We start from the raw sequence: 23174 nt of genomic DNA on the forward strand, positions 1-23174 counted from the left end.
CCGGCATGAACTGCTGCTGGGACCATGGAGCCGGCCTCTGGGTCTGAAAGCCAGAGCTGTGACCACAGAACGAGGGTCTCTGGAGGGCGGAATGACCATCCCTCTGACCATCTGTGTCCGTGAAAGAGACGTGGCCGAGCTTCATAGCCACTTGGGCTTGTGAGAGACCCGTCTGGAGGGCAGACACGCACCAGGGACTCCTCTCTAAGATGGAGCAGATGTCTGCATATGAAACCTCAGGTCCTTGATCCCCAAGCCCCTCCTAGGGGCGTCAGGAGCTGAAAAAACCCAGTTCTCAGGGGTGGAGGAGGAGAGGTCCTAGAGAAATCTGCAGAAAATCAGTTTTTCCCACAGTTTAGCGATGGAGCAGGGAGCAGGCCGTGTGGGCAGAGCTGATGGTGGAGCTGGCACGGCTGGTTCAGAATCAGATGTCATCAAGCACCACCCTCAGCTGGGTGCTGGGGTGCACAGTGCCTTTGTCCCCTGGTCCCCTGTAGCCCCAGGAGCCGCAGTGGACTCTGGGCCTGACCCTGAGAGGCAGACGTGGGGCCCGAGCCCACGAGGGCAAGATTTCACCCTAGAGCCACGGTCTGATCGATGTCAGCTCACAGTTGCTGCCTTCAAAGGCTGTAGGGGACACTCGCTGTTATTAATCGGATCTCTGGCGAAATATGTACTCCCGAGTGAGCGTCCAAACTTTTCTTACATTCTAAAAATTCAGGTGATAAAGGATGCCCACCATCCGACATCGGGCTGCTTCAGATTTCTGTCGTGTCTCTTCTGAGCAGACAGGGAGCTGGTCGTCCACCAGCCATTGTCCTTCGGTTCACAGAGTGGGGGTCCCACGAGGGTAGGCACTGCTGGTCTCAGGGGGCTGGTGATGGAACCATGGGGGCAGCTCCTCCTGGCCCTCAAGGGCTCCACAGCGGGCGCGCCCACCCCTGCCACCTCCGAGCCCGACGGCCTTGCTCTTTGCCCAGACGTCCCGGCTTCTGAGCGGTGAGGCCGCTCTGGCCTCCATGTGCCCCACGAAGCTGCATGCCAGGGAAAGAAAGGAGGGCCAGCCTGGGGTGGGACCCCACTGCTCCGAGCCGGAGAGGGAGCCGTGCCCAGGAGGAGGTCGGGAGCAGCACCCCACGCCCTGAAGTCCCACCTTTGGTGACTCAGGCTCCCTGACGTGGTGGGTAATTCAGAACAAGTTTTCTAAAGGATCTGACTCAAACCGCTGAGTAAGCAGCCACCCCATCCCCAGGGGAACCCCCCCACGCCCTGGGGCCCTGAGGGCCCCTCCTGGGCAGCCCTTGCTGGGAGAAGACCTATGCCCTCCAGACCCCCTGGAGGGGGTGGAGCAGAGCTTGTAAAGGCCACCTGCCGCCTGGCTGTGCCCGGTCCTGACCAAAATCACAGGAAGAGGGGGCTCCCACGGGCACTGAGTGGGGAGCAGCAGAGGCTCGGGGACCCCGTGAAATTGTGTGTGCTCGCTCTCTGGAGAAGGGCGTCAGAGGTTATATAGCTGAAGGTGGCCTGTCGGCCAGATGTGTGACTGGGCAGGGAGGGGCAGGGCGTGTCCCACCCCAGAGCCGGTTTGGCCAGCCCCACCTTGCTGCCAGAAGCTTGGTTTCAAAATGGGCTAATAGCTGGGGCCACAGACACTCTTTTCATCTTGGCCTGCCCGGCACATACCCAGCTCCCAAGGAGCCAGGCAGCTTCCCTCTGGTCAGCCAGGGCTGGAATAGAACTCGCTGGACGCAGCGAACCGGCTGCTGTCGCCCAGGTCAAGGGGTGAAGGGAAGAGTCCTGGACCTGAGCCCGAGCCCGAGCCCCTACTGGGCGGCCTCCTGGACAGCTCGCCCCATCGGGAATGCCCCACCTTCCGAGCAGCTGACTTGGTCTGCAGTGGCTGCCTGTGCCCATGGTGGCCGTGGGAGCCCCACTGCCAATCAGCAGCCCAGATCTCCGTCCCCAGCACAAATGCCACGGCAACTCCCAGCGCTCCTTTGTACTAGGCGCATGCTGCAAGCCCAGCCCTGTTCCAGGCACAGTAAAGGGCCTCTGCCCTGGAGAGCCTGGGGAAATGGCGGAACCTGACATTAGCTACTAGAGACACCGGGCCCACGGGGGGCTGGGCAGGAGCGGCTCCAGCTCTGAGCACCACCGGTATCTGGGGAAAGGCTTTGGGCTGGGTAGGAGCAGGCTGGGTGGGGATCACAGGTTGGAGAAGTGCAAGATTTGTGAGGAGGGGGCCGTCCAAGATGGAGACGCGTCTGAGCAGAAGCAGGAGGGCCAGGCGGTGGCTGCAGTCACCGGGCAGCGTAAAGCAGCGTGTTGGGGAGGGGAGAGCTGACTGGATAGACGGGCCAGGCTGCTGGGTTTGTCTTGTAAAGGGGAGAGAGACCCTGGCAGATGTCAAGCAAGGCTAACGAAGGCTTTGTCTGAGGAAGGGCAAAGTGGTGGCACCAGCAGGCAGGCAGCAGGGTCCCCGGGGTGGTGGGGGGCTGGCACCGATGGTGAACCAATGGTGGTGGACCGATGGTGAACCAATGGCGGCCGGGACCACCGTTTGTGCAGTGGGATCAGAGAGGATTCTCAGATGGAAGGATAAAAGGACGCCGTCCCTTTCTGAGTGGTTAGTCACCGTCCTGTCCGGCGATCTTGGGTGAACGGGACCTCCTCCGGTTTGGGGGCCTCTTCAGACTGAGGAGGACTCGCCACGGGAGTGGAAACTGACAACGTTCAGTTGCTTGAGGGCCTGGATCTTGGGCTCATGCTGCTTTACTTGGGCTTAGGCCCCTGCAGAACTGTTTCTTTGCCTGCAAAATGGGGGGGGCACGGCCCCTGAGAGCTTCCTGACCTGAGGAGGAACAAGAAGAGATGATTATGTTGAGGGGCGGGGAGCGTTCCGTGGGGGGTCAATTCCACACTTCTCCAAGAAGGAAGGGGACCAGAGAAGAGAAGTGAGTGAGTTACGAGACCTCAGTCCTTAGAGAAGAGGGGAGCCGAGCAGAACCTGGCTGGGAGAGGCTCCTCACTAAGAGCAGCCCTCTCAGGCCCACCTTGGAAGATGGTTCCAAGCATGGACCCCATAAAAGCCCCACTGGGCTCCCCAGTAGAGAAGCATGTCTTTGTGGACACACCAGCCCGGGCTTCCCCCTAGCTGTCCAGCCCAGCCTGCTGTCTGGTTGAGTGGTCAACTCTGCTCCCAGGAAGTCAAGTTTCCACCCTCCGGAATGTTCTGATCCATGGACCGTTCCACCTGAGCCTGGAGTTTCCCAAGGGAGCCTGAGACAACCAGACAAGGAGTGTGTGTGTGTCTCACTGTCCTTTGTGTGCGAAGTGGGGGAGCTGCCAGCAGATTGCTATCTGAGCGTGGGGTGTGCCTGGGAGACCTGGCGTTGGCACAGGGCTCCCCACCTGCGGTGGACACGTGGGCTCGCACACACAGCCCTTGCATTCCATCCCGGCCGCAGCTGCCCGCTGGGGACCTGGAAGGGAGTGTTTGCAAATAGGACTATGACTGTGAGGCGTTATTGGCGTTTAGGGCCTGGGGGCCATGAGCACTAAGCAGCCTGCAATGCTTGGGGCAGCCTGCACAATGGAGAATTGTCCGCCCCAGACGCCCACGTGAAGAGGTACCACACCGTCCATCATAAAGACTGGCTTCATGCTGGGTGACCGTCTAGGCGGCCCACACTTCTCTGTTTTTCTGAAACCTATGAGGCCTGTCCTGTGGCCTTCGGGGGAGACCAGCGTGGGACTCTGAATACACTCTGCACCCCTTTTGTGGGCTGTCCTGTCTTCCTGGGTCCGTCCCCCGCACATGCCGACTCGGTGACTCCTTCAGGTATGGCGTAGGCTCGCAAACCCTCAGCCAGGTCAGAGAGGCGGCCAGCCTGTCCCCAATCTGAGCGTCAGAGGGATACAGATGTTCCCCCTGAGCCAATGCTGACATCCCACTGTCCCCAGCGCGTTACGAACATTCGTTCATCGATTCTGCCAACAGCCCTGTACCCTGGGCACAATTATTAGACAAGGTTCACGCATGAAGAAACTGACACACATTGGGTTTAAGTGACTCCCTCAGGGCCACGTCTCAGGCAGTTGCTAGGGCTCAGCCCAGGCAGTGTGGCTCCAGGGTCCCCGTGCTGTGGAAGTCAAGATGCCCCTGCCACTCCGGCCTGATAGAAAAAACGGGGGAAGGTCACAGGCCATCCGTGCAGGGAGGGCTGGGAGCAGCCTGCCCTGGCTGAGCCTTAGAGGGGAGCCAGGCCCCGTGTGGCTCTAGGAGAGGACGGGTCCTGGCCCAGAGGAAGCTTTGCTCCCACTTGTCTAAGTGACATGACTGGAGAGTGATCTCCAGCAGTCCTCAGACACACAGCCCACCAGCAGCCATGACACAAGAGCTGGGGTGGGGTTCCCAGCAATGGGTGACGCCACTGGGGTGTGGCTGATGGGGGGATGGGAAAACTCGGTCCCATAGGGGTATCTCCACCACGCCCGCACCCTGCAGACACAGCCAGCACCCCGTTCCCAGCAGGTGGCCTCCTCTTACTGAGACCTGGCGGGGCTGCCTGCGGCTCCCTTTCCCGGCTCAGGAGAGCACGCCCAGAGCCTCTGCCGGCTTCATCAGCACCATCACGTTCTTGCTGGGTGTGGACCAGGATCAGCGTTGGACTCGGCAGGTGTCTGAGATGACATCCAGGAGTGTCATTTACTGAGAACGAGAGCATCCCTTGTCATATTTCCACTTCAGGCTGAGCCCACCTTCCCTCCAGAGTGCCCTTGACACCTTCCTCCCCCTGAGAGAACAGAGCCCAGCCGGTGTGGCCACTGGCTGAAAGCCGTGGGGCCAATTGCGTGTTTTGCATGTAATCTGCAAAGTGCACATTGCCGTCCACATGCTCAGAAACCTCCCGGCTCCTCTTCCTTCTGCCTGTCGTCCTCCATTTCTGCCTCCCCAGTGCCCACGCACCAGCTCCCTTCGGAGTGGGTTGCTTTGACCCCATTTGGGGAAGAAAGTTGTGCCCGCCTGAGTGCACAGCTGGGTGTGTGCGTGGAGGATACGGGCGCGCCATTGCCAACGTTAGCAGTTTCCGGCTTCTCGATTTAGATGCCACTTGTAACTGCAGCTTGACCCTCGGTGGTTCTTGCTCTCTAAGACTCTAAGACTCCCCCAGGGCAGGCCCCTCCCCAGCCTTCATGGCTAGACCCGGTGTGGACGGGAGTTAGTCCGTTGCCTAACACCTCCCCTACACGTGCACACAGACACTCACACTCACACACACATACTCCCTCTCTCGTGGGGTGGGGCGGGCAGGCTCCAGGCTGCTGGACTTGGCCCTGCCTCATCCCGGCAAAGGTGAGTCCACGTGCGCACCTGTGTGGAGACATTTCATCAGGCCCCATGTTGATCCTCCAGTCTCGGGACAAGTCAGAGCAGGCAGACCCGCCAGCCTGTGGGCTCCCAGGAAAGTCCTCCCTGGGCAGCTCTGTTTGGAGCTCCTTCCTGCCACGTCTGCAGCTTTGCAGGCTCCTCCCAGGAGGTGGACTCCCAGGGTGGGCTCCCCCAGAGCCCTGGGGCGCCCATTGTTTCACGTCTTCCTGATGGGTTGCTCCTCTGCCCGGTCTGAAGCAAAGCCCACCCTGCAGCCCCCTGGCACCTTGAGCGCAGGTGCCCGCGGAACAGAATGCCCAGGAGCAGGAGCGTTTTCTCCGTTTGGCCTTTGAGGGCCTGTTACAGTTTCTTTTTGCCCCGGCCAAGGGGAGGCAACGTGAGGAATAAGCAGAGAAATGTCAGTGGAAAACCGATGTGACCAGAGGAGGAGAAATGTCCCCATGCTGGGTACAGTGGCCAAGGAAGGCTGGCTGTCGGAAGCTGCTGGCGTCTGCGAAGGCACGGGGCTTGTAGACACGGGCGAGAGTCCCCCCTGTTGCTCTGACCTCACCGGGTGGGTGTTGGCAGCCCCTCTGCTCTCTGGGCCCCTGACACCCCTCCGGGTCTGGCCCACGTGGGGCAGGATCAGTGGCTGCTAAACTTTTTTGACTGCAACCCACAGTAGGAAGTGTATTCTACATTGTAGCCAGCACCCATGCGTCATTTCACAAAACAGCAGGCACCCTTGCTAAGCTACATTATGCTCTGATATTTTGTATCCCAGTATAGATGATTGGATCCTATTTTCTTTTTATTGTGGTGATAACAGCTTATAACATTGTGAAACTTCAGTTACATTAATATTTGTCTTACACCGTATCAGGGTGGCCCTTCGCCCCTTGTGCCCACCCTCCACCCCCATTCCCCTGGTAACCACTAAATTTGTTCTCTTTGTCCATAAGTTTGTTTATCTACCACATGTGAGTGAAATCATATGGTGTTTGTCTTTCTCTGTCTGGCATATTTCGCTTAACATGATGCCCTCAAGGTGCATGCCTGTGGTTGCAAATGGGACGATTTTGTCTTTTTTTATGGCTGAGTAGTATTCTATTATATATATAGATACACCACATCTTCTTTGCTGGATCTTATGTTTTTAAATGACAGTCACAGTCTCCTAAATTGATTCCATAATCCATAATGAGTCACAACCTGCAGTTTGAATGATAATATATTCGATGATGGCTGAGGTTCCTTCCGAACAGACATCTGGGATTGCATGAGCATCATTGTGGGGCCGGGGCAGGGCTGTATCCTATGGGAGCCGGATCCGGGCTCCCTGGTCAGGCCCCCTGAGCGAGCCTTTCTCCCTTTCTCTGCCAGATCTACAATGGGACCCTCAAGCGGGAGACGGACAACAGACGCTTCAGCTCCTACAGCCAGATGGAGAACTGGGGCCGCCATTACCCACGGGGCAGCTGTAACACCCCCGGCACGGGCAGCGACATCTGCTTCATGCAGAAGATCAAGACAAGCCGCAGCGAGCCCGACCTCTACTGCGACCCGCGGGGCACCCTGCGCAAGGGCACGCTGACCAGCAAGGGCCACAAGACCACCCAGAACCGCTACAGCTTCTACAGCACCTGCAGCGGCCAGAAGACCACCAAGAAGTGCCCCGGGCGCCCGCCGTCCTGCACCTCCAAGCAGGACCCGGTGTACGTCCCACCCACGTCCTGCAGCAAGGACCTGTCCTTTGGCCACTCAAGGGCCAGCTCCAAGTGAGTGCAGCTGGCTGGGGTGGGGTGGCTGAGTGCGGCCGGGGGAGGCAGAGGTCAGCCTGGCTGTGCTCTGCAAGGGAGCTCCGGAGGATGGGAAAGATGTGGCCTCTGACCCCTGGGAGTTCACTGTCGCTGCCTGGGGAGCTCCTGGCCTCGGGGAGTTCTCAGTGTGAAGGGGGGACGGAACCCTCACACCAGAACAGATGCCGTGGGCGTGGAAGTTACGGGGTCGGGGTTATGAGCAGAGGGGCTCGTTAGAGAAGGTGAGCCAGGCCAGCGGTGCTCACAGTGGGGTCCTCCCACCAGCAGCCCTGTGAGAAATGCTGGTTCCTTGGCCACGCCCAGGCCCGCTGACTCAGGAGCCCGAGGTGGCCCAGTGGTGTCACCAGGCCCTGCGGGGTACTGTAATTCACACTGGGGTTTGAGACTCTCTGATCTTAGTCACGTCAATCTATCCATATTCTGATGTGGACCATGGGAATGGGGCTGTGCTCCACCTTATCGGACAAAAGACAGGCAGGATAAATGGACATAAAGACCGAGGGATGCCATCTAGCATTGGGAAACAGGGAGCAGCTCCTGTCTGTAAACCCTGAAGGGCCAGTGCCCAGTGGGAAGGAGGGAGACCAAGTGGGGTGTCCTGTAAAGAGCCACAGGCATGGGCCACCATGTCTCGAGGACGCTGGGCCCGCCCTCCAGGGCTCAGAGCCCCGTGAACCTCTGCACTGCCCTGTGTCACCACCTAATGATCATTTATTCATTTGATTGACACATTACTGAGCATCCACTATGCTCCTGGACCCGTGGTGAGGGCAGGGGACACCGCCATGAGCAGAGCAGTCCAGGGCTGTCCTAGGCTGCACGAGGAACCCCTGAACCATTTCCCATGGAGGTCCCGGGAACACTGCCTTCTTCATCTCTCATCCTCATAGCCCCTTCCTGGCAGGTGCTAGAATCCTGCTAGAGGAAACAGATGTTAAGCGGCCTGCCCAGGGCCACACAGCCTATGCACCATCCTGTGCTCTTCCCTACTTTACCACACTGTTTTGACAATAAGCAGAGCCCCATTCTAAGGCTGACCCTCTCCTAGCTACTTAAAGGCCATAAGGTATATTTAGGATGATTTGGAGAACTAAGAAAGCTTTCTCCCTTGGAGACTGGTCAGGTTCTTGTCTAGCCCTGAGAGGACAGGGTCTGGGTGAGACAGGGAGTGGGGGGTGAGTGACAAGCCATTTAGAGATGACGTCTGACTGGCAGATGCTGGGTGACATCTCAATGTGGGGCGGGCTGCTGCTGAAATAAGACCAGAGAGCTCTGGCCCTTGGGAGATTTTTCCAGAAGTCGAATTGGATTGCCACACTAAAACCACGAATATTTCTTGAGCACATACTGTGGCAAGACGTGAGGCCGGTACAGATGAGGCGAGGGCTCCCTCTGGAAACACTGGGAGATTCTAGTGGCCTAGGGTTGGGCGCCACAGAAGGGGCTGCCCCCTGCCCTCGGGGAACCAGGACACAGACAGCCAGACAGGCAGCCTGTGAGTCAATAGCAGGGAGCCGGGGGGTTCCCAGAAGAGAGCTTTCTCATCCCTGGGAGGGTTCATGGAAGTGGCACTTCAGCCGGTCACATGGGCAGTGACGGAGACACAGGTGTGCCCTGATCAGGACATAGTGGAGAGAAGAGTCTTACTGGAGCAGATTCTTGGTAGGGGCTGGACAGTCAGGCACAGCAGAGCCAGACTATTAGGTTAAAACATGAAATTTCTGCTTTTGTGGCACAAAAAATGTTGACTATCAGGCATTTCATATGGTTCACCCTAACACGTGCCTTTGGATGTGCATCTGTTTGAATTTCACCTGTAGTATGGAGAAGCCGCGGATGAGAAAAACACAGGGAACAGGGTTTTAGGACTGCTAATCTGGTAAAAGGGTGTAAAATTGTATATAGGGGAGTTTGGAGAAGAGAACCAGTTGTGAGGGATCTCTTGCTGCAGACACCATCAGAGTACTCATGGTCCGAAGGAAGGCAGTGGCCCTGAGGATGGGAAGAAGGAATAGATGTGAGAATTTTTGTGCAGAAGAATTAGCTAGACTTGGGAATGGAGGGAGGAATGGAGGAAAGGTGGGAAGATGGAGGGAGGAAGGGAGGAAGGGAAAGGGATGGATGGATGGGTTGATGGATTGATGGATGGATGGATGGATGGATGAATGGATGGATGGATGATGGATGGATGAATGATGGATGGATGGATGGATGGATGGATGGATGATGGGTGGATGGATAGATGGATGATGGATGGATGAATGATGGATGGATGGATGGATGGATGGATGATGATGGATGAATGATGGATGGATGGATGGATGATGGATGGATGAATGATGGATGGACGGGTGGATGGATGGATGGATAATGGATGGATGGATGATGGATGGATGGATGATGGATGGATGAATGAAGGATGGATGGGTGGATGGATGGTGGATGGTTGACGGATGGATGACGGATGGATGATGGATGAATGATGGATGGATGGATAGATGGATGATGGATGGATGATGGGTGGATGGGTGGGTGGATGATGGATGGATGGATGGATGGATCAAGTATGGATGACAGATGGATGATGGATGGATATGGATACATGGACAGGTTCACAGCCGTTGTCTTCCATTTTCCCAATACCAGGCACAGACATGAGAGATGGCAGAGTGGGTGGGGAGCTTTTCCTCAGGAATAGGGCAGAAATTTTTCTCAGCATAGAGGTCACTCACCTGCTTGGACATTACCCCATGACCAGGGCTCATCACAGCGAGTGCTCACCATGGATTGAGGCTTTTCCCTCCTCTGGAGGAGCCGTTCCACAAGGAGTGTTCTCCCAGGTGTGCCTGGGGCTGCCTTGGTGGCACTCTCCGGAGGGAAGATGAGGCTGTGGAAGCTGGGGAGTGCATGGGGGAGTTCCGAGCCCCTGCCCCAGGGCTCTTGTCACCCACACCCTTTGCCCGCTCCCCGCAGGATCTGCAGTGAGGACATCGAATGCAGTGGGCTGACCATCCCCAAGGCTGTGCAGTACCTGTGCTCCCAGGATGAGAAGTACCAGGCCATCGGGGCCTATTACATCCAGCACACCTGCTTCCAGGATGAGTCTGCCAAGCAACAGGTAACTGGTGGCACCCCTTCCTCTCCTGTAGGCCTGGGTAGGGGCTGAGTGTGTCAGCCCAGCCTCACATTTCGAGATGAGAATGGGCATTTGCGCATAGCTCCCTCTCACTCTGCCTGGGGCGAGGGGCGTGCTTGACATTGGCCAAATCAGAGCTGGGCATCTGAACCCTCTGTGCAGAGCAGAGCCCTCTGCTGGAGTGGGACACGAGCCGGGTGTGTTTCCTCCATTGCTCGTGGGTTCCACAGAAGTCCCCTTTCTCACGCTCCACTGAAGAACGTGACTACTGCCCATTCCTCAGCTTCCTCCCTGACCTCCTTTCTGCCTGTCTGTCTGTCTATCTCTCCCCGAATCATGACGCCCTCTCTCACCAGGCATCTATGGTGGAAATAGGGCTGTTGGTGCCTCCCAGCTTGGCTGGCAGGGAGCACACCCACGGGCTCTCAGCTCAGCCCGAGGACGTAGTGGGTATATGCATTTTCTGGAAAGTCCAGGATTCAGGGCTCACGGAGGAGAGCACCTTCTGAGGGTCTCCCACTGGGATGCGGGGACACGAGGGTCTGGGTCCCTGTCTTGGCTCCTGGTCTGGTCAGTTACCATCACTTCACACTGCTTATTTGTTCTGGTTGGTGTGGATGTCTCTGAACTGAAAGTAGGCTTTTTGGTCTGAGAAATAGCGCTTTGGGCAAAGTTAGGAGACCAGCCTCCCCTCCCTGACCGGGCGGCGTGCGCCCCTGTCCCCACAGGTGTATCAGCTGGGAGGCATCTGCAAGCTGGTGGACCTCCTCCGCAGCCCCAACCAGAACGTCCAGCAGGCCGCGGCGGGCGCCCTGCGTAACCTGGTGTTTCGGAGCACCACCAACAAGCTGGAGACCCGGAGGCAGAATGGAATCCGCGAGGCCGTCAGCCTCCTGAGGAGAACCGGGAGCACGGAGATCCAGAAACAGCTGACCGGTAGGAGCCCCAGCCACGGAGGACCCGGGTGGCGGGGCAGGAGCAAGACTGCCAGCCGCGGCCCCAAGATGCGGTGGGACAGTCCCTCCAGGCCGGGCCAAGGCACAGCTGTGCAGATCTGGTCTCAGGCCAATCTCCCGGGAGCCTGAGAGGCCGGGTTAGTGGTGTCCAGATGGTGACCCTGGGTGTTGTGCATACCCACAAGGGGTCAACGTCCTTTTGAGGATACAGGGCAAGGAGTGGAAGGCTGGGGTCCAGGCAGGATCCGTACTCCACAGACCCTGAGATTTGCAGGTGACAGGGAGAGAGTCGGGTGGATGAGGAGCTCAGAGATCTTAAGCATCTACCCTGCATGCAAAAGACATCCCTAATACTCAGGGTGGGGGCACAAGAGATAGCAGTCACTGTGAAGCCCTCATATTTGACTGGGAAGATGAGACCATGCACAGAGGAATGAGGATATGTATTTCTGGAATGCCTTTCAGGTGGGAAATAACATCAGAAGATTGAGTGCTGAAATTTGTATTCAAAACCACTATCAATCAAATGTTTTTTGATCATCTTCTGTGTGCATAATGTTGGCCTCAGAGAGAGTTGCCCTCTGCCCTCCAGGAGCCTGCAGTCTAGTTGAGACGCTGGGAAATGGGCTCCTGAGACAATCAGACACTGGATTAGATAGACCCGCCCACCCAGAACGTGATAGCTCAGTAGGGCTCACGGGCTGGAGCGGGTGGGGTGGTACCTCGGCCCCTGGGGTCCTCCTGAGCCTGGCGTGTGCTGGGTTGACTGTCCCCACCCCAGGCCTGCTCTGGAACTTGTCTTCCACGGACGAGCTGAAGGAGGAGCTCATCGCCGATGCCCTGCCGGTCCTGGCCGACCGCGTCATCATCCCCTTCTCCGGCTGGTGTGACGGCAACAGCAATGTGTCCCGGGAAGTGGTGGACCCCGAGGTCTTCTTCAACGCCACGGGCTGCTTGAGGTGAGGGAGGAGGGCCCTTCCCCGGCAGCCCCATCTCAGCCAAGATTCGGTCGGGGCAGGGAACCCAACGTCCGACCTGGCCCTCGTGGGCAGACTCCAGGACGAGGGGCTGCATTCCTAACTCCCCTGGATCTGGATAAGGCGCAGGACCCCACGACCTCCTTTAAGGGGTCGCCACAGACTTGGTTAGGAATCTCCCCGTGGAAGCACCTGGATCTGAATATCTAAGCTGATGCAACCATTTGCCCCTCCTCCGGCCCTGAGAAATGCATTTCTTGTGCCATCTTAAAGAGCTTTCTTTTAGGCAAAAGTTACTGATTGGCTCCCAATGAGTCACTTCCTGGCTCTGATTCGAAAACCATGTGCAATATTCACTGGCGTGAAGATGGCACTGCTTTGCCCCCAAGGTCCCTGACTTCTGCATGGGGTGTGGCAGCATCCCTGGGGACCTGGGGAGGGACCTGGACGTACTCACTCGGGAGAAGGTTTACATGCTGGCGGGGGGCGCAGTGCTGGGGTGGAGGTGAGGCAGCTGAGCAAATCCCCCTTGGGGTCAGACCTTGCTCTAATGGAGTTTGTCTTCCCAATCCTGGGAGCCCCAGAGTGAGGGGTGCAGTTGACATGTGCTCATGTCTCGGCCTGTGCTCCTCCCTACCAGCCCCCTGTAGCAGCCCCCAGGGGGGCAGAGAGGCTGGGGAGATGAAAAGCCAGGGTAACTAAGGCCTTATTGCCGGCTGCCACCCACCTGCACCCAGCAGATGGCCCCAACTGCTTGGGAGCAAGCCCCCTACTGGGGGCAGAACAGCTTCCCCCAGGAGGGGCGTGCGGTCCCAGCCCAGCCCCTGCTGGCTCCATTCTGATCCAGCGCCCAGCCCCAGCCCCCACAGAGCTCCTTCCGGCCCCGCAGACTCCCTGGGCAATGGACAAGCTGAGCATCCAGGCCCCATTCAACAGGGTGTCAGGTGCAGTGAAGCCATTGACAGTCATAAAATTTACTGTCCTGGGGACTAGGTGAGAGGAGAGAAGGGCGAAAAGAACTGAGTTCAAAGGCGACTCCATCCCAGCCTCGGTAGGGGCTGGGCAGAATTGGCCAAATGAGTTTTCTTTCCTTCCTTCTTCCTCATTTCTTTTTTTTTAATGATTTTATTGAGGCCATATTGGTTTATAACATTATGTAATTTCAGGTAATTGTGTAATATCAGTTTCACTGCATTGTGCTCACCACCAATGGTCGTTTCCATCCATCACCATATATACTTGCCCCTTTACCCCTTTTGCCCAGCCCCCCACACCCTTCCCCTGGTGGCCACTGCACTGTTCTCTTTGTCCGTGTGTTTGTTTTTCTTCCACACATGAGTGAAGTCATGTGGTTTTTGTCCTACTCTGTCTGGCTTATTTCACTTAACGTCACTCTCTCAAGGTCCATCCATGTGGTTGTGAATGGCACGATTTTGTCTTTTTTAAGGCTGAGTAGTATTCCATTGTGTATATAGACCACATCTTCTTTATCCATTCATCAGTTGATGGGCACTTGGGTTACTTCCGCATCTTGGCTACTGTGAATAATGCTGCAATGAACTCGGGGGTGAATAAGTCTCTTTATATTGTTGATTTCATGTTCTTTGATAAATACCCAGTAGTGAGATAGCTGGGTTGTATGGTATTTCTGTTTTTAATTTTTGAGAAATCTCCATACTGTTTCCCATAGTGGCTGCACCGGTTTGTATTCCCACCAGCAGTGTACGAGGGTTCCCTTCTCTCCACATCCTCTCCAACACTTATTATTTCTTGTCTTGTTACTTATAGCCATTCTGACGGGTGTGAGGTGATACCTCATTGTAGTTTTGATTTGCATTTCCCTGGTAATCAGTGACATTGAACATTTTTTCATGTGCCTGTTGGCCGTCTGTATATCTTCTTTGGAAAAATGTCTGTTCACATCCTCTGCCCATTTTTTCATCGGGTTGTTTGTTTTGTTGTTGTTGAGTTGTATGAGTTCTTTATCTATTTCCTTTTCCTCTTCATTCCTTTCCTCTTCTCCTCCCACCACAACCTCCAACCTCCACCCCTCCCCCCTGCCCTTCTTCCCCCCGTGCTGTCTCCCCGTGTGTCCCCACCATACTCTTCCTGCCCTTCTCTGCTCTCTCTTCCCTCCCTCTCCGCATCCCCCTCCATCTCTGTCCTCTCCCTCAGGAACCTGAGCTCAGCTGATGCCGGCCGCCAGACCATGCGCAACTACACGGGGCTCATTGACTCCCTCATGGCCTACGTCCAGAACTGTGTGGCAGCCAGCCGCTGTGATGACAAGGTAAGAGGGTGGCCCCCAGGGGGTGCTCTGGCCCCCACCCCTCCTCTCTGTCTGGAGCCCCAAGGCCCAGGGCCTCTCCTCGAGTCAATGAGGGCAGCATCTTGGATTCCAGGCCCTGACGTTTTTCTCTCCCAGACTCCACGAGGTGGGTCTGCACTTTCTGGGAGCCTTTAAGGCTTGGCCTGGTGACAGGACAGGAGCCCAGAGCCTGGCCCGTGGAGCACTGGATGCTGAGCACTCCGACCCTTCCCCCAGGGCTGGAGGCACAACCTCTCCCTCCTGTTGGGGCTGTGAGGGCAGACGGGCCATGACCTCTCTGCTCCTCAGTTTACACTCTGCTCAGACGTGGGTGATCACAATTGTGTCTACCTCTCGGGTTGCTTTAAGGACTCAGTTAATAAGCAAAACATGAAAAAGCGCGAACAGGCTTTCCAGGAGCACTTGCTGCCCGCAGCCTGAGGAGTCCACACTGATGCCCCAGGGCCCCAGTCCCTCCCTGAGCCGACCACAGCTGTCTTCCCAAAAAGGCCATTGGCTGAGCCACAGCTCCTCTGGACTTTTGGACAGACTAGCCCAGACAGGCAGAAAGGGAGCATAGCGGAGGGAAGATAAACCGCGGGCTGAGACGGTTCCACCACGGCGGACGGTGGTGAGGGAGCACTGATGGTCAGGGCAGGCTGGGCATCGTGGACACGGGTCCTGCACACGATTTCCTCGTGGAGGGTTTTGTCTCCTGCTCCCCCATTGGAAGCGACAACAGGGCCTCAGGAGGGAGCCTCGTCCATCACCTGGCTGCCCAGCCAGATCCCAGTGGCATAAAGCTTCCTATGCCTGTGTACCCCCGGGTCCTGGAAGTCAGATCCCCTCAAACCGAGGAGGGCCAGACCTCATCAGGAGGGTAAATCAGCTGCCCCAAACCCTTGCCTGGTCACTAAAGGACAATGGCGTGGACCTGGGAGCAGCCGCCATTGCGAAGTGTCAGGTCCCGGTTCCCTGGGATGGGTTAGCACCTTTGGCATTGAAAGCTGAGGACTCACCATGAAAAGAGAGAACTGTGAGGGCATTGGGACTCCATGGCTTTTGGACCTAAAACTGTCAGGGCTGCCCCCGAAGGAGTATGTGCCAGGACGGAAGGCGGATTCCTCAACGGCCCAGTCTGACCATTGGCACATTGACCATAGCAACACACACAGTAGCCACTGTCTGTCATGTCCTACTGTGTGCCAGGCCCCATGATAGGGTCTTTCCATGTATAATCTTCCCAATAGCCCAGCGAAATAGACAACTTCTGCCCCATTTTACAGCTGAGGACACTGAGTCCCAGATGGTGAAACAGGTCACTCGAGTTCACAAGGGCAGGAAATGGTAGAACCGGATTCAAATCCAGGCTCCTGGGGGTGTCAGCGCGAGACCTTCCCAGACCGGGGAGGGTGCCTCTGCTCTTCCGCCCCCTCCCGTCACTGAGGGCAGGGAGCGAGCCCGTGGGACGTGGGTGGAGGCTCAGGCCGTGCGTCTCTCGGTCCCCAGTCCGTGGAGAACTGCATGTGCATCCTGCACAACCTCTCTTACCGCCTGGACGCCGAGGTGCCCACCCGCTACCGCCAGCTGGAGTACAACGCCCGCAACGCCTACACCGAGAAGTCCTCCACCGGCTGCTTCAGCAACAAGAGCGACAAGACGATGGTGAGCACCATCCCTCCACTGGCAGAGCCGCCCGCTCCCGGCCGGGCACCCCTCTGGGTCCCTCGGCCTCTTTCTCCCTTTTCTCTCTGCCCAGCCGGAGCCTGACGCCGGCCCCAGGGGGTGGCCCGTGCTGAAGCCTTGTCCTGGGATGCGCTGCACCCGGGAGCCGGGTGGAGGGCCCTCCATCTTGCATACAGAGGGATCCGTGTCCTTGGGGCCCCTGGGGTCAAAAGCTCAGCCCTCTGCAGTTCCTGCCCACTCTTCCTGTCTCATTGGAAAAGTGTCCCCATCTTCTCTGTGCCCCCTGAGGACATGGGGGTGGCCAGGACTCTGTACCTCTCTGGCCTGGTTCCACTGCCTCCTGAACATCCAGGTTTCCCCAGAAGCAGGAGGGTGCAGGGAGAGGGAGGGCAGCCTCCAGGCCCTGGACCACCCCTGTTGGCCCTGTGGGGGTCAGGCCCAGGGTCTGACTCTGGGCGGGAAGGAAGCATCATGATGTGAGACCCAAAAGCAGCCTCATGCAGCTGAAGGGTTTGGGCAGAGGCCGGCCTGGAGCATACTTCCCAAGATACGGGATGCTCTCTGCCTCCCTCGGGGACAGCCCAGAGGACCATGGATGTTCCCTCGCTCTGTGGAGCTGCCGTGGTGCACGGAGGAAGGGGTGCAGTGGGCAGGCGCGTCCTGGGTCCCTCCCATCTGGGAACAGGACCCTGAGGTTTGGGGGCGGCAGAGTGCTCCCTACTGATCTGCCATTTGTCCTCAGAACAACAACTACGACTGCCCCCTTCCCGAGGAGGAGACCAACCCCAAGGGCAGCAGCTGGCTGTGCCACTCGGATGCCATCCGCACCTACCTGAACCTCATGGGCAAGAGCAAGAAGGACGCCACCCTGGAGGCCTGCGCCGGCGCCCTGCAGAACCTGACCGCCAGCAAGGGGCTGGTGAGGGGCCCCCCTTCCCTCCCACAGCTCCCCCGACCCCGGCTCTCCGACTCGCGGCCCAGGCGCGGCCCCTGCTTCCCCCTGATCCTGTCCCGGTCTGAGTCCATCAAACACGGAGGGCTTCAGAGCCTGGTTCTGCAAACACGGGTAGAGGGTCTGACACCGGCTGGGCTCCCGGCTGGGCGCTGGAGAAATGATGACGGGGCAGAAATGGCCCTGCCTGCCGGGGTCTCCCGGGTGCTAGGTGGGTCATAGGCAAACCCCCTCCTGTTGGATTCTGTCTGTGCCCACACAACGCCCCTTGCCTCGTGACTCCTGGCCCCGAGCTGGCCGTGGCTTGGGTCGGGTATGGGGATCCGGGGCGTTTTTGTGGCAGGAGGACTCTCCCGTTTGTTGAACTGAGAGAGGTATAAATAGCGGGTTTGGACAACGGTCTCGTCCAGAGGAAGATGTGGCAGAATCAGTAGAGATGTGGAGGCCAGTTATGGTCTGGAGGACGTGATGAGACGGGTGGAGCCGAGGAGGCCTGTCTGCAATCAGGAAGCACGTGGATGGGGAGGCAGCCAGCCAGGCCTCATCTTAGGACAAAAGGGAGCGGGGTGGAAGCGGGGCGAGTGGGAGTTGAGGGGAAAGAAGAAACTCTCCTGACTGACAGGAGGGGCTGGGGGTCTTAGGAATGCCGCACCAGCCTGGCTCAGGTCACAGCCAGGATAGCTGTGTTGCTAGAGGCCCAGATGGGCTGACCTTCTCCCAGGGGACCCTGGATCCCATGTCCGTGTGGCACTGACCCTCTCTTATCCATCTTTGTCTCGGGCAAGTGCTCCCAAGTCATACTGAATTCTCCGGAGGTAGGGAAGTGGGAGCAAGATGGTCAGAGCTTCTCCAGTTGACAGATGCCCTCGACCACGTGGTTTCACGCGAGCAGATGCTGCTGAGCCGTGTAAGGGAGGCAGAGCCAGGACAGACGGGGGTGCAGTGGCATCTGACACTGCGCTCTGGAGGTTGATTCTGGGCCCCCACGAATGAGGAGACCAAGCCTCCCCTCTCCTCGCCCACTCGGGCTCCAGGCGGCTCCGGGAGCCGAGACCAGGGTCAGGGCAGGCGAAGGTGCATTTTCGCCCGGCTGTTCTGTAGTTGTCGGTGTGTGAGCAAATCTGTGTCTGTCTTTGCCTGTGCTCCCGACGTCCCCAGAAGAAAAGTTCTGGGGCTCCATTGTTTGGGATTACCCGGCCCTTGTCTGCCCCAGTGCCTGGGAAGCCACAGGCCAGGTCCTCACTCGTCCTTCTTGCTCAGATGTCCAGTGGCATGAGCCACTTGATCGGGCTGAAGGAGAAGGGCCTGCCTCAGATCGCTCGCCTCTTGCAATCTGGCAACTCCGATGTGGTGCGGTCCGGAGCCTCCCTCCTGAGCAACATGTCCCGCCACCCTGCACTACACAGAGTGATGGGTGAGTGCCCCCACGGCGTCAGAACCCCCACCCGCCTGCCCCTCTAGAGAGGGCTCGGCAGACCCCCACTTCCCAGAGCCCGCTGGAAGGTCACCCTCTGACAGTCCCTGGGGTGAGCATCCCGGGAGGGGAAGCTGGCCCGAGACAGGCTCGGGGGTGGGAAGGGCGGGCCACCTAGGGATGGGAGCAGGAGTGTGAGGTCCCATGGGGGTCCCAGCCCCGCGTTGGAGCTGGAGCAGACCCTCAAGGGGCCTCCTGGCTGGGAGCCTGGCTGATGGCTGGCCAGGACCGTGGCCCCCGAGGGAAGCCCTCACCCCCTTTCCCTCGGCCATCTGACCCCATGTCCTCCACTCGCTTCTCTCCCAGGGAACCAAGTGTTCCCGGAGGTGATCAGGCTCCTCACCAGTCACACTGGCAACACCAACAACTCGGAAGACATTCTGTCCTCGGCCTGCTACACCGTGAGGAACCTGATGGCCTCCCAGCCGCACGTGGCCAAGCAGCACTTCTCCAGCAGCATGATTAACAACGTCATCAACCTGTGCCGCAGCAGGTGGGCGGGAGGGGACGGGGACCCGAGAAGGCGCAGTGGCCAGGGCAGGGGGAGGGGGGGACAGGGACCCCAGAAGGGGAGTTGAGGTGGGGGGAGGGCCTGAATGGAGAGAAGTTCCAGAAGCCTGGAGCACCATGAGCTCAGGGTCCAGCAGCCAGGCCTCAAGGCAGCACGCGCCTCGGCTGGGAGTCAGCAGGGGACACTGAGTCCTTGGAGGGCCAGCAGGAGGCACGAGGCCACAGGCCCAATGGTGTGGGGACTTTATTCCGCTCCATCTTTATTCCATTCTGTCCTCTGAGGCCAAGGCCCGGGGCAGAGCATCTCCCCGTCATGGCCCAGAGAACCCTCTAGGAGGGCAGAGTGTGGGGTTGTGCCCACTGTGTGGAGCCAGCCCAGGGGGCTCCTCGCACCCACTCTGGGGCCGCCCCACGTCTCCAAGATCTGGAGGGGAGGGGTGGGGGGAGGAGGGTGCTCATTCGGGCCTCCCAGAGTCTCACCCCACAAATGGACTTCCCGCCCACCAGTGCCTCGCCCAAGGCTGCAGAAGCTGCCCGGCTCCTCCTGTCTGACATGTGGTCCAGCAAGGAGCTGCAGGGCGTCCTCCGACAGGTAAGCGCCCACTGCTGACCCTGCTGGCAGGGCCCTCCCTCCACATCCCCCCTGTACTGAGTCAAGTCCAGGCAGATAAGAAGAGCGAGGCAGGGGGCTGGCCGTGTGGCCCAGTGGTTAAAGTTCCACACGCTCGGCTTCAGTGGCACAGGTTTGCCGGTCCGGATCCCCAGTGCAGACATCCTCTACTCATCAGCCATGCTGTGGAGGCGTCCCATATGCAAAGTGGAGGAAGACGGGCACAGATGTTAGCTCAGGGCTCATCTTCCTCAAGCAAAAAAAGAGGAAGATTGGCAACAGATGTTAGCTCTGGGAGAATCTTCTTCACCAAAAAAAAAAAAATGGAGAGAGAGGCTGGTGGGCCTACCCTGCTCACCTGGGGAACCTGAACCCCACTGGAGACAGAGGCAGACGTGAGAGACAAGCGTGCGTGACCATGAAGGTGATCCAGGCCCGGAACACATCCCTGGGCTCAGAGATCTAAGCAGGTGCTGAGCGCACGGAGGGAGGGGAAATCAAGGAGACGAGTCAGAGGCAGGGGGTGGGATCCCTTAGGAGCAAACTGAGAAGCAGAGTGGACGAAAGGCACTAATTCGTCTGAGGGCGGGACGTGCCCCCCGGCTGGAGAGGGAGGTTTGGCCAGATTTCAAAGCCCCTTGCATTTCAGACTGAAGAGTTGAGAGTTTGCCTCCAGCCCTGGGGATCCAGCGGGGGTCTGAGTGGAGGGTTTCGTGATGAAAGCAACACTAGGAAGACCCCTTCCCAGCAGCCTGCAGGGCAGTGTAGACCGAGAGACCCTGGGCTGCTGCGTGTGTCCACTGGGGACCTTGGGTCCTCTCTGTCCCCATCCCCACGAAGTCGTAGTGCAGGTCAGTCCTTCTCCGCCGTCCTGGGCGGTTGTTCTAGACTGAGGTGTAGGCAGCGGTGAGGCTGGGAGTAAAGGACAGGACCACAGGAGGTGGACTAGGGGGACCAGCGATGCTCGAGCTGCCAGCCGAGACGCTGCGGCTCCATTAACAGACGCAGCGGCTGGCAGAGGTCGTGAGGGAGGAGAACTGATCTGGGGAGGTCGAGTCTGAAGGAACGGGCTGGGGGCCCAGGTGTGGGACCCGGGGAGAGAGGCCAGGCCGCCACATAGACTGGAGCATTGATCAGATTGTTGGGAGAGGAGAAGCCACGAGAACAGGCAGGGCCATCGTAGGGCGCGTGTCTGCAGAAAAGTCGTGGAGGATGGGGAGGCATGGAGAGACGCTCTCCTGGGGGCTCAGGGAATCGGGAGGAGCTGTGCAGGGTGCCCAGGAAGGGGCTGAGACTCGTGGGAAGAGCATTTGCTAAGGGAGGGGGGCAGCAGTTCCCAGGGCTGCAGAGTGGCTGAGGAGGACAGAGACCCAGGAGGCCCTGGGTCCAGGGGTTTGGAAGTCCCCTCACCTCTCAGAGCACCGCTGGCAAAGCAAAGGGTGGAGGGGAGCAGGGTGGGGCGTGAATGGGGAAGGGGGCATGGGGCCAAGGGGGGACCCTGCTCACCTGGGTTTGGCCCTGAAAGGAGGGGGATGAAAGATGGGTAAAAAGACACCTGTTTAATGACAGAGGGGATCCCGGCATCTCTGTCGCCAGGTGGGAAGGAGAGGGAGAGAAGGGGAAAGTGAAGGGGTGGAAGGGTGTGAGGAACGGAGAACCGAGGGTCTCAGAGGATCAGGAGCAGCCTGGTCAGGCAGAAGAGGGGACGGAAGCCAATCACGTGGGGCAGGGGGAACGCCTCTTCCTCCAGCCCAGCAGGGAGACGGGAGGGAGGGCCAGGAGGGAGGGGTGAGAGATGACTGGAAAAGTCTGAGGCTGAGGTCAGTAGCAGCCTGTCTCCTCCGTTAGACCATCCAGCACTCTTTTCTGACAGCACCACGGTGGGGGCAGGTGTGGGCACATGGCAGCTGCCAGGGCGGCCAAGGGGAAGGGAGTGGGCCAGGCTGTTTCCACCAAGTGTAGCCACACTCAGCAGGAGCAGGCAGAGCTGCCGGGGCAAAACGACCTCACGTGAGGCACACCCAGGCCGGGTGGGACGGGGGCTCCGCACACCACAGTCTTGGTGCCTCCTATCCCCGGAGGTCAGTGCGAGCTGACAGGCTCTCAGAGCTCGGGGCCACACCAGCGGCCTCTTCTTAAGCTGCTAGGCCCCTGCTGCTATCCTCATTTGCGCCAGGCGTTCATTGAGCGCCTGCTGTGTGCTAGGACAAGCAACAGGGACAAGACCCATGTCCACCCCGCAGGAGCTCAGGGGCTGGTGGGGCCGGAGGTGGGACAACAGACGAAAAGACAGCCTCCTGCACGGGGGCTTCTCATTACCAGTGGCAGCCCCTGCTCCGGCGTTTGAGAAATGCTGGGCGAGCCCTCCCCGCCCAGAGCTCGTCTCTGGATTTAAAAAAAAACAGAGAGTCAAAGGGAAGAACTCCCAATGACCCTTCTAGTCTGATTTTGGTGGTGCTTCTGTTTAAAGAGTGATACTTAAATCCTTGCGCCTTGATTGGGATTTCTGCAAATGCAAGAAGGAAACTCCGATGTGTTGGGCGGGGTGCAGACGTTTCACTGACGCGTGGCTGCCGATGGCCTTGGTCTGGCTGCCCACTTCGTCAGGCCAGCTTTAGCCCTGACGCACACACGAAGCGTGTCCACAGGGCTGTGGTTCAAGCTGGGGATGCTCTGGGAGGACGGTTTCCGACCCCGTGGGAGGCCCCAGGACCCTGCTCCATCCCGGGATATTTCGTACAGCTGCGGTTTCTCCTCTTGCAGCAAGGTTTTGACAGAAACATGCTGGGAGCCTTAGCTGGGGCCAACAGCCTCAGGAACTTCACCTCCCGATTCTAAGGAGAGGCTGCCCAAGTAAGTCAGCTTGCAGGTAAGAATGGCCCTCCCCCAGGGTGGGGGCACCTCCAGAGCCCCTGCAGCAGCCTCAGCCAGTCTCAGGGAGAGAGGCCAGGCCCGTGCGCCCCAAGGACTCAGAAGCATCCTTCAGCCTGGCAGACAGCCTGGCTCTGGCCAACACAAAGCCTGTGAGGGAAGCAGTGTAGACTGCTTGGCCAGCATGCCATGGGCTGTCCCACCACAGGACATTGGACATATGTGATATCCTGGTAGCATCAGCAGGCCAGAGGTCTGGGCAGAACTGCTGGGTACATGTGTGTGGGTTGTGCACTGCACAACCCAGGTGGTGCCATTCACATGGACTACGGTGTGACTAGCCACCCTAGAGTTATCCCATATGTCATTGTGGGTTTGGGATCCACAGCTCACCTTCTTATCCTTTTTGTAATCCACTTTCCGGTTTCTGCACATGCCTAGTGTAGACAAGCTTATTTCTAGCTGATGATTCTAGGGACCAAAAGGTCAGAACCAACATCTAC

The 23174-nt window shown here is 58.3% G+C and overlaps 1 protein-coding gene across 2 annotated transcripts in view; it reads left to right on the forward strand.

Moving 5' to 3' along the window:
• PKP1 (plakophilin 1) overlaps nucleotides 1-23174 on the forward strand; it is a 48298-nt gene that overhangs the window by 22174 nt on the left and 2950 nt on the right. Inside the window, exons 3-13 of one of the 2 annotated variants that reach the window (XM_023632807.2) lie at nucleotides 6755-7149; nucleotides 10165-10309; nucleotides 11056-11263; nucleotides 12065-12242; nucleotides 14436-14550; nucleotides 16078-16233; nucleotides 16997-17173; nucleotides 18467-18620; nucleotides 18987-19173; nucleotides 19698-19782; nucleotides 22564-22669. In XM_023632807.2, the coding sequence (XP_023488575.2) occupies nucleotides 6755-7149; nucleotides 10165-10309; nucleotides 11056-11263; nucleotides 12065-12242; nucleotides 14436-14550; nucleotides 16078-16233; nucleotides 16997-17173; nucleotides 18467-18620; nucleotides 18987-19173; nucleotides 19698-19782; nucleotides 22564-22638 (1875 nt within the window). In that variant the 3' untranslated portion in view covers nucleotides 22639-22669. The remainder of the gene's footprint in view (nucleotides 1-6754; nucleotides 7150-10164; nucleotides 10310-11055; nucleotides 11264-12064; nucleotides 12243-14435; nucleotides 14551-16077; nucleotides 16234-16996; nucleotides 17174-18466; nucleotides 18621-18986; nucleotides 19174-19697; nucleotides 19783-22563; nucleotides 22670-23174) is intronic. The other variant, XM_023632808.2, reaches the window with a different exon arrangement.

Source organism: Equus caballus, chromosome 30 (assembly GCF_041296265.1).
Source record: "Equus caballus isolate H_3958 breed thoroughbred chromosome 30, TB-T2T, whole genome shotgun sequence".
Lineage (NCBI taxonomy): Eukaryota > Metazoa > Chordata > Mammalia > Perissodactyla > Equidae > Equus > Equus caballus.